The sequence below is a fragment of the Lycium ferocissimum genome, chromosome 4 (genome assembly GCF_029784015.1).
Source record: "Lycium ferocissimum isolate CSIRO_LF1 chromosome 4, AGI_CSIRO_Lferr_CH_V1, whole genome shotgun sequence".
In the NCBI taxonomy this organism is placed as follows: Eukaryota; Viridiplantae; Streptophyta; class Magnoliopsida; order Solanales; family Solanaceae; genus Lycium; species Lycium ferocissimum.
In genome coordinates this window covers 8,239,882-8,251,202 of record NC_081345.1, presented here as the reverse complement: position 1 = coordinate 8,251,202, position 11,321 = coordinate 8,239,882, and the positions used below count along the sequence as shown (strand labels likewise).

Genomic DNA, 11,321 nt, shown 5'->3' with positions numbered 1-11,321 from the left:
TTTCTGTCTCTAACCTTAACACTTTGTGAAAAATTAACATATGTATTTAATTACAAGCTTGATATGTGGAGAAAATTGACACCAAGGTCAGATAAAAATATTAATTTTGAAAATTTTAAATAGAAATCATAGAGTTTTTATGAGAATTAACCTAGTTAGTCTGATATGGTAAAATCACTATATTAAATTAAGATATTTAACCTAATCATATATGATAATTGATAGGGTACACTCGACACATTCGTCTGTCTAATGGTCAGTAGATACGAGTATTTCATTATGAATAAAATAGAACAAACCTCGTTATACTATAAGATTCTACGAGTCATAATTCAATTAAGACAGGAGACATTCTAAATTGAAGACACTTATTTTATTGAATAGTTGGTAAAATTAGTGCTTATGGAAGACTGGTGACAGAGCTGGAGGAGTCCGGAACCAAAATGATCCATTAAGTACTCATGTCAGGTAATTGTGTTCATGAGTTGATTCCGCTTCAGTGACTTCAGTCTGAATTCTAGACGGGGCTTCCTGACGGGGTCTATTTCGGGCTTCCCGAGGAGCTGTAGCCATGACTTCAACACGATTAATGGGGACCTTTTCTATGTACATCTCAAGGACATTTAACATTATACATTCCCTATAATCGTAAGGCGCCTTCAAATAATCTGTCAAAGAATCATCGTCTACAATATGCCACTGTCCATAACTAACTACACCTTGCGGCATAAATGATATTGAATATCTTCCAATTATAGTTAAATCAAAATCTCCCCTACTCACTTTTAGTTTACTATACAAGGCTTGGAGTAGTTTTGAGTATTTTAAGTTAAATGGAAACTTAACATGGTATTTTGGGAGAAAGTTGATATTTGGAACAAATATCATGTTTTGAGTCATTTTACATCCTACTCTTATGACTTTTATCGCTTAATTCATGATGCAATCGTCGTATTTAAACTTATGTCGTTATATTTCATGTATATAGGTACGATGATGACAAACGATGGAAAACTGTGCTTAAAGTGATTGATTTTGGAGCATATAACGATTAGACGAGGTGACGAGTCGAAGACCACAAAGGACGAACTAAAAGGAAAATAATTCGACTGAAGGGTCCGCTTTTCTTCCGCATCGCGGAAGGAAAGCGGGAGGCCTCAGAACATTGCGCTTTTCTTCCGCATCGTGGAAGGAAAGCGGGGTTCTGTGCAAGCTTTCCCGGTTCAACTAGGATTAGGTTTACTTATTTTTTATTTTTACCCTAGACTATATATAGACGTTTTATTAGCTGAAAACGTGTGCTGGGGATTATTCAAAGACTTGTAAGCCACCGTTCTATTTTCTCTCTCTAGGTTTATTTTATTTTTCAACCCTAGATTATTCATGAATTCTTTTGTCTATGATCGAATCATGAGTAGCTAAACTTCTTAATTCTAGGGTTGTGGCGAAAGACTTGAAAGTTGGTTTGATGACAATTATTATCTATTGATTTTTCATATTTTGGGTTGCTTATTTATTCTTGATCTTAATTGTTTGATTATCGACCAATAGTTAGACACTATACGTGGTGCGCGAATTGGACTTGAGAAAGGGAATTCACGTACGTAATAAGAATAAATAGAGTTTGTTCGATTTAATCGTTTCACTACTGAGGATAGAGATATACACTTTAGCCCTACTTAGTTGAATACGGAGAAATAAATGCGTTCTTGTTACCTCTGATGACCATAGAGATATAGGCGTTATAGTAACATCTACAGGCTTGTGAGTAGTTCGAGAGAATATCATAAAGTATAATTAACCCGTCAACTAGTAACCCAGGAAATAAAATAGGTGAAATTGTCCGAAGATCAACTGGATTGTCGAAAGCCATGACCCTATATCTTTCTCTCATCTGATAATTCTTACAAACTTTGTCAAGATATTCCCAGTCACAAAAACACCCATCACAAATTGTTTACTTTTCAGTTTTAGTTTAGTACAATAAACATCTTGATTTTCACTTTCTTGAATAGTTTCATCCGAATTTGAATTAGCTTAAAAGAGAATCTAAGTCTCTGTGGGATCGATATCTGGACTTAACAGTCTATATTACTTGTACGACCACGTATACTTGCGTGTGCGTTTGGGAGCAACAAGTTTTTGGCGCCGTTGCCGGGGACTTAGCAATATTACTGTTTTTCTAATTTGGATTTTTGAATTTCTATTCAAGTTTTTATTTATTTATTATTATTTTATTTTATTTTTAATTTAATATTTTGGTTAGTTTGCTTGATATGGCATCTTGGAGTAAAAATTGGTCGAATATTGGTTGTTCCTATTTTGGTGATCCTTGTTTGATTTGTGGAAGACCCACTTGTGGCAAGCAACATCTTTGTCAAAATATTTCGGGAATGGGTTGTGTGCACCTTCCCAATCTTTTGAGTGGAATATTTGTAATATATGTGGTGGTCAAGACGGTCATTGGAATGGTTGTCCTAACTCTCACTCCCCATCCCCGAGCCCATATTATGATTCTCCTGTTATTTGTGATGTTGACAGTAGTAATGAAGTGGAGGATGCGGAAAGTCTTGCATAGCGATATGATGAAGCAAATAGGGGAGCAAATAATGGAGCATGATGCATTAATGAGAGAGCAAAACGCAGAAATGTGGAAAGCCATAGAGAGGATTCGTGCCAAACTCACAGAGATGCAGGCCGAGGCCGAAACTTGTAATAATCTACAAGTTATAGGCTTAGCCAATACTCAAGACGAACCTCAAACAGAAGAAGAGAGCGAGTTCCCACAAGTAGATAGCTTTGAAGAAGCAGAGATAGTGAGCCAATCTTGGTTAACAGAACAAGTTCAACAAATGAAATTTCATGGGTTTCTCCGTGATGGTCTTACAAACATGGCTACATAAGCGATGAAGGTCGGGCCGAGCTCGGACAAGAGATAGACCAATTTGGCTCAGATATCCATGGCTTGCAGGCACAAATGAATGAAAAGGTTGAGGCGTCTGATGTCCAACTACATATTACCTTGGATAGTGTCCCGCGTGGAGCGAGATAGAGGAACTCGACCATTCGATCGGATCTTTGTTGATGATGTCATTGTTGAGGAGGTATACAAAAGTGAGGATGTCAGAAATAATGCAGTTTTAGAGTTAGGGCGTGTTGGTCCTCGTTCTAAATATTTTTCTACATTATGCGTGGTTGGCGACATGGAAATCGAGCCTTCCACATTGATGAAGAAGTGTATAGATGAGGAACAAGAGCCTTACATCCTGAAATTTGCCACACCGAAAAGACAAAGCGACATTCCTCACTTAAGGGCCAAGAAGTTCAAGAAATGATATCTATTGATTGGTTCCTTTATTTTCACACCACCGCCCCGAAGCGTGATAGAAAATTGGATGCAAAATTAGGGGTGAAATTCATAAGTTCGAGGTGGAGGAAAAAGTTGATTCATGTCGTGCCACGACGATTAGGGAAGTCTGAGTACCCAAAGTTGAAAGTTGAGGAGCATGCCAGAGTTTTAAGTGTGGGGTCATTCGCCCCTTGATGATGAGAGCATGTTGCTAGCTAGGCCCTAGTGGGCCCCAGGGAGTATTTCTTACCTTGTTTTTTTTTTTTTAAAAATATATATGCATTGAGGGCATTGCATAATTTTAAGTGTGGGGTGGGAAAATACGTACCTGGTTTGTAACAACATGTTTTGAGGTTGCGGATGATGATTAGTATGCCTTAGGATTTTTTTTTAAATAGTTTTACGTCTTAGTGTCGAAAAAAAAAAGTTGAAAAAAAAAGAGTTCAAAAAGATTTTATTTTCCTTATTTTTCTGTGATAACTTCTTAAGTCCCTCATTTGTAGGCATTCATCATCCACCCCCTTTGGTTTTCTTATGGCCTCGATTCTTTCCCAAGGGGGGCCTTTGAACCGGGCGTAGGTAGATTTTTTTCTTTAGTCATAGAAAGGGCTTTTCCTGATGACCGGTGGATGACAACCTGCTTGAGGGAAAATTAGTCCTTAGGATAGGTGTATTCAAATTCTAGGTGCACGGGTTAGGTGAAGTATTGGCATATGAGTGATCTTGAATTTTTCCCCTTTGTGAAAGCATGCCTTGAAAATTGTATCACTTTTCTTGAAAGCACTTGCAAAATAGTCGTTATTTGACTCGTATGACCCACTTGGAAATGTTGATTTTCATTGTTGTTTGATTCGAGGGACAACCGGATCCCTCTTGAGTTGATTGTGTGCCATGTGTGAGTAAGGTTTTACATTTGAATCCATGTTTGGTATTGATGTCTAGAACTTGCCCTGTGTGTTCACAAAGCGAAATGAAGTTCGGTTGAGCCTAGAAAATGATAGAGGCGTTTCTTTGATTAGTCACTAAAAAGCCTAAAAAGTTATCCCACCAACTTGCAAATAGCACCCTAGTTAACCCTTTTGAGCCTTTAGCCTTTTCTTTGATAGCGAGTTAATTAGCCTTTACCCTTCGTTCTATAAAATTGATTTTTGATCCAAATACTCTATGAGCACTTTAATCATTTACATGTATAATGGGAGTTGGGATGTGAAATAAAGAGGGGAAATGGTTGTTAATTGTAATCTAGGAAGAAAATGGGAGCACCGAATGAAAAGAACTAATTTACTTGTTAGTAGGGAATTGAAAAGAAAAAAAAAAGAGAAAAGAAAGAAATCTGGAAAAAAAATGTGTAGCGAAAAAGTTTTCCTTCTAACTTGTGTGACTTTTAAAGATTGGTGCTTAAACAAAGAAAATGGGTGAATTGGGAGAAATTTAAAGGTTGGTTGGTGTTGAATAAGGGCTAATGAAGAAATTGTGCAAGAATGATAAAAGTATATGTATTAAAGTGCTTAGGGAGGTTAGTCACTACTATCCAAATAATTCCTACCCGTCCCTTAGCCTACATTACAACCCTCGAAGTCCTACTTGATTCTAGGTTCGTCTTACTTGTATTAGTGGAGTGGTTACACTACGGGCAAGCTTATGGTATGTCGTATTTTACATGTGATATTCTTTGTGAGAGTGAGCGTACTTATTGATTGTAGGTCCATTGATTTAAACATATGTGATTCTTGAGAGATATGGACCACTTTATTTTGGTGAGGGCACATAATTAGCAATAGAGTGGTGAAGTGTTGATTTCTTGATCATAAGGTTGCTTACATGCTTTAAAGTGGTGTCCTTTGGTCAATTGGTTTTAAAAGTGAAGTGTTTTTTTTTTTTTTTAAGAAGGTGGTCCTTGGTGCTAAAATTTGAAAGTTTTTTAAATCTTTGGCATGGCTTTCGCAACTCGGCTCATTGTTTTGGTTTTGAAATCTTTCTTTTGAGATAGCCATACTAGCCGAATCCCGTTGCAGACCTGTTTGAATGAGTTAGGCTAGAAGTGTAGTTTAGTGTTGGTTTGAGTTTGCTCGAGGGCGAGCAAAGTCTAAGTGGGGGGTGGTGATATTTGGCACAAATATCATGTTTTGTGTCATTTTACATCCTACTCTTATGACTTTTATCGCTTAATTCATGATGCAATCGTCGTATTTGAACTTATGTCGTTATATTTCATGTGTATAGGTACGATGATGACAAACGATGGAAAACTGTGCTTAAAGTGATTGATTTTGGAGCATATGACGATTAGACGAGGTGACGAGTCGAAGACCACAAAGGACGAACTAAAAGGAAAATAATTCGACTGAAGGGTCCGCTTTTCTTCCGCATCGCGGAAGGAAAGCGGGGTTCTGTGCAAGCTTTCCCGGTTCGACTAGGATTATGTTTACTTATTTTTTGTTTTTACCCTAGACTATATATAGACGTTTTATTAGCTGAAAACGGTGTCTTTGGGATTATTCAAAGACTTGTAAGCCACCGTTCTATTTTCTCTCTCTAGGTTTATTTTATTTTTCATCTTTTTCAACCCTAGATTATTCATGAATTCTTTTGTCTATGATCGAATCATGAGTAGCTAAACTTCTTAATTCTAGGGTTGTGGCGAAAAACTTGAAAGTTGGTTTGATGACAATTATTATCTATTGATTTTTCATATTTTGGGTTGCTTATTTATTCTTGATCTTAATTGTTTGATTATACGGCCAATAGTTAGACACTATACGTGGTGCGCGAATTGGACTTGAGAAAGGAATTCACGTATGTAATAAGAATAAATAGAGTTTGTTCGATTTAATCGTTTCGCTGCGAGGATAGAGATATACACTTTAGCCCTACTTAGTTGAATACGGAGAAATAAATGCGTTCTTGTTACCTCTGATGACCATAGAGATATAGGCGTTATAGTAACATCTACGGGCTTGTGAGTAGTTCGAGAGAATATCATAAAGTATAATTAACCCGTCAACTAGTAACCCGGGAAATAAAATAGGTGGAATTGTCCGAAGATCAATGGATTGTCGAAAGCCATGACCCTAGATCTTTCTCTCGTCGATAATTCTTACAAACTTTTTCAAGATATTCCCGATCACAAAAACACCCATCACAAATTGTTTACTTTTCGAGTTTTTAGTTTAGTACAATAAACATCTTGATTTTCACTTTCTTGAATAGTTTCATCCGAATTTGAATTAGCTTAACAGTAGAATCTAAGTCTCTGTGGAATCGATATCTAGACTTAACAGTCTATATTACTTGTACGACCATGTATACTTGCGTATGCGTTTGGGAGCAACAAAAGTCATAACGCAAACTGTTATCCTCGAATATAATTTCTCTGTCCCAGAATAAAGAAACCCTAATAGTTGGAACATCTTCCATTTTTAACTAATTTAGGAGTACAAAATGCAGAATTTGGATGAAACTTAAAAATTGGATAAAATGCAGAAATTGGATGAAACTTAGAAATTGTGTTTTTCTTTCATCCAAAATCCGTATTATATAAGGTTTGAATGCGTTTGTATCATATAACGCATGCAATTAGTGTGTCCTGCAGTGGTACGTCAAGTCAAATCAAGTACGGATTGTGTTGTCATTCAGTGTGGTGTTGCATAACGCATGAATTTGCTGCGTTATACTAGTATAACGCATGAATTCACTGCGTTATTCTGACATAACGCAGTAAATTACTGCGCTAAAGCCGGTCAGACGCATGCCTCGTGTTGTCAATCAGAATTGTCATACAGAAAAACGTCATAACGCATCTAAAATTTGCGTTATACACCAACATGATTGACAGCACAATGCACACGTTTGATGCTAGCGAGTGTTATATAACGTAATTGACGAATAACTACCAACCACACAAAATTGAGTTATTATGTCATTTTTTAACCAATTTGGAGATATTAGTCGTATTACAACGTTCTCTCCAGGAGACATATTCAAAGCAATGGGTAGGACATGGGAATTGGGTGAAGATTTTGAATACTCGAATAACCCAAACGAGAGATACAATCAACGTTACAATAATATGATGACAGACGAGTGAAATTGACGTGTTAGGGAGGTTGCAGCACTGGAACAAAACTTGAGGTCATTAGGGCTTAAACGCCCAAAAAATCGTGCTATGTCAATGCCTAGTTCCACTCCACAGGAGTTGAATTTTGCTCTTAACCGTTTTCGCGAAGAGAACAATCGGATGAAAATACATTGTTCAGGGTAGAATATGGTCAACATGGTTACGTCAGATTCAGATCCAAGTGGGATTCGGATTGTGAGATGTCCGATGACGATGATTCGCCATGATATTATTAATAGTTGTACTGTATTAAATAAAGTTGGTGGGGTCATAGTCATGATAAGTAGCCTTTTGCTACTTAGTATCTACTTAAAATTCAATGTCGAATAGTAGAAATGTAGATTGGTCGGCATTTTTTCCATAGTATTCGAATAGCAGTGGTGATAACAACTCAAATCAAAGCAACTATTCCGGTGATTCCTCAACCGATAACAGTGAATTCGTGCTAGACGATTTCAAGCCCCACCTTTTAATAGAACGTAATGACGATTTTCGTGAGCTGAAATATTCAGATCCACATGAATATTATTGTGGTTTACGTCGCGAATGGGCATATCAGTATGCCGAATCACAACATTTTGTTCGTGACTTGAAAAATCTCAACGCTCCAATCCCAACAAGATTTTCATTGAGCATGCCTCGAACTGATCAAGATTCTTGCGATGTTGCGGTACAAAGGATTAGGAAAGAGAACAACCGAATGTCAGCACGACGTTGTAGATTTTACATGGTCAAGTTGGCTGAAGAACAAACATCATCAACCGGTAGGGAACTAACATCTATAGAAAGAAGATCTGTCTTAAGAAACCCAACATATTTATCTGAGGATGATATTGAAGACTTCAATTCTGATGATGATTAAGAATATTGTGATTTTAGTTATATGTTTAATTTATGATGATGTTGTTAATTTGAAGAATATTAGTATGTTTAGTTTTGCATTGACTCAAGGGCATGAATTGATGAATGTATTTTACGTTTTTTCTTTCTTTGATGATTGTATTTTAACAAGTTTGGGTTTGTTATTAATGAACAAGTTTAAGTATTTTCATATTGTTATGAATGATGCAATTTAATTATTTTGAGATTGGTATAAATGATGCAATTTTGACTAAAAAATAACACGCTTAAATCTAAACCCTAAAACATAAATAACTTAAAGCTAATGACAACAAGTCTTCAAACAAAAATGGACTTCGAGCACTTTTCAACCACTAAAACGACAATCCGAAGTTTTGCGTATCCTTGATATATTGAGCCTACCTTAGAAATCGCACAAAAATAAGTCGGGTTCTATATGAAATATTGAAGTTCCGGAGTCCCCAAGCATGATTAATCTATGGCTAAAGTACATAAAAATGTATGAAATGGAAAACAAAGGGAGTTTAACAAAAAAAAAAAAAAAAACAAAAAAAAGGAGCTCCTGTAACGCAGTAAAATACTGCGTTAAAGGTACTTTTGTACTGCTTTTTTTTTCCTGGGGTATTTTAGTTCAAGTCTTTTTTTTTTTTGAGTCATTTTGGTTCCGGACTCCTGGAGGAGTCCCTACGTCCAGCTCACCACAAAGAAATGAAAGAAATTTCCTTGGTGAGGTCTTATTTCTTAGGCCCCGTTTAGACATAATTTAAAATTATGATGTGAAATTAGTGATTTGAAATCAGGTTAATTTGAAATTGAAGTTTTGTTTAGATATGCAATTTGGATTTCTTAAGTTGTAGTATTTTTTTCTCATAAACTTGAAAATCCCACAAGTTGTGAAAACTATCAAAACTTCCGCAACTCTTATATAATTATATATTGATTGAACTTTAGTTCAATAAAAAGAAAGAGTGAACATCTTTAATATAATTCTCCCACATGATACAGACAATCTGTTCACGTGGAGCGTGCATTTCCGATTAGATAAGCGAGATGACGAACTAACATTATTACTTTGAGTCAAATTTTACATTTAAAAATATACCTACCAACTTATGAATCTTTTTTTTTACAAAACATAAATTTATGGGTCAAATTTTACATTTTAAAAAAATTAAAATCATGATTTGAAGTTGAAATTTTGTGCAAATTTCATAAATAAACGTTAGTGTTTACTTTGCGAGTGTCATTTTTTCAGTTACAATGGCCCCTCCATTTGCCCTCACATGAAATGAACTTTACATTGGCAGGGGATAGGATGTAGAGAGCAGTACATAAAAGATTCACGCACTTTTTCATGCTCTAATTGCACAATCTAACGATCGAGATTCACAAGACAAACCATCTACTCTGCAGTGTCACGAGTTCAAATTAGTATACAAAAACTTATTTTTTGTTGGAAACATTCCCTTGTTGAATTTTCATTGAGAAAAAAACACGAGAATGTGTATCCGTATCGAATCTGCCTTTGCTCGACCTAAAGCCATAAAATCGAAGGTAAACGTCAAGGTGATCCAGACGAAGAAAAAATTATCACACAACGTCAAGGTGATCCAGAAGAAGAAAAAATTATCACTCAATCGCTTGATTTTTTTTTTGGTCCAATTAGATTCTAAAACTGGTAATATATTCCTTGTATCGATGCATGTTCTCAATTAGTTATTCAATTTTCTATCAACAAATTTAACTTTAACTTCAACTCTATTTATTAATTTAACCAAGATACGAAAAACGAGGATTCATAACTTCATGAACTTGAGAATGTAGCAAAAAAATAGGGAAACTGGATTGTCTCCTGAAAAAACTATTCAATTATGTCGAAAAGATGTTATTTTGCTAGGCAAGCGATGAACACTACGAAGCTAAAGTATTTGAATTAGTATAAAAAGAAAATACTAAAAAAAAGTAAATACCAGATATTTATTTTTCCTTATTTTATAATGTAAAATCAGCTTCCATTCACAGGAAAACAAATAATTAAAAAAAAATACTAGTACTAGTATACTATATCGCCTCTTTCTTTAAGAACTCTCTCGAAAAGAATAGGTGTAACAATATGTTTGGTTCCAAAAAGAAAACTGTTCACATATTGTTTGGTACTTACCTTTTAACCGCACATAGTGTAGGAGGTACTCATATTTAGATTTGCTTAATTTAAGGGGACATAATCTGTTATTTATAAGAGTAATATTTAAAAGTATAAAGGGATCGGACTTCTTTTTGCGGTATGTATATTATTTGGAAAAGTAAAAGATTCTTTTTCGTTCTTTCCTTCCTTTCTAAATGTTTACACTTCATAAAAATTAGTAATATAGTAGAACGAATAAATGCATATTTATTTTAATTTCCGATGGATAGTAGATGTGTGGCCATGTGTGCATGATAATGGAAATATTAAAACTAGTTAGGCAAGGAATTTCACCTAGATGTATGATCAAAATCGATATGAAAAAGACATATGATTCCATAGAATGGAATTTCCTTGAGCAGGTTTTCATATGTTCGGATTTCCCTAATATATTTGTGAAATGGTTGATGAGTTGTGTTAGGACAGTTTCATATTCAATTATCATTAAGTGCTCGTTTGGTACAAGGGATAAATAGTCCCACGATTAAATTTGAGATGTTTTTATCCCACGTTTGGTTGGGATAAAATCGCAATATAATTAATTTCGGGATTAGTTATCCCGGGACTGTAGTGTTACTTTATCCCTGTGGGAGGGCGGGATAACTAATCCCAGAATAAGTAATCCTAGGATAACTTGTTTCTCAACCAAACGACCCCTAAAGGTGTCCTTCCAGTTTATTTGATGCAAATATAGGAGTCAGACAGGTTGATCCCCTCTCCCCCTACCTCTTTGTATCAACAATGAAATACTTGACAAGAGTGCTCAGGGCTCTGAATGCAAACCCAGACTTCGACTTCCACCCAAGGTG

The 11,321-nt window shown here is 35.6% G+C and overlaps 1 protein-coding gene across 1 annotated transcript in view; it reads left to right on the top strand.

Annotated features, from left to right (window-relative positions):
- LOC132053710 (guanylate kinase 2-like) overlaps nucleotides 1-2,903 on the top strand; it is a 9,794-nt gene extending 6,891 nt beyond the window's left edge. The window contains exons 11-12 of the mRNA XM_059445821.1: nucleotides 398-468; nucleotides 2,267-2,903. Of these exons, the coding sequence (XP_059301804.1) occupies nucleotides 398-468; nucleotides 2,267-2,903 (708 nt within the window). The remainder of the gene's footprint in view (nucleotides 1-397; nucleotides 469-2,266) is intronic.
- The last annotated feature ends 8,418 nt before the right edge of the window (nucleotides 2,904-11,321 follow it).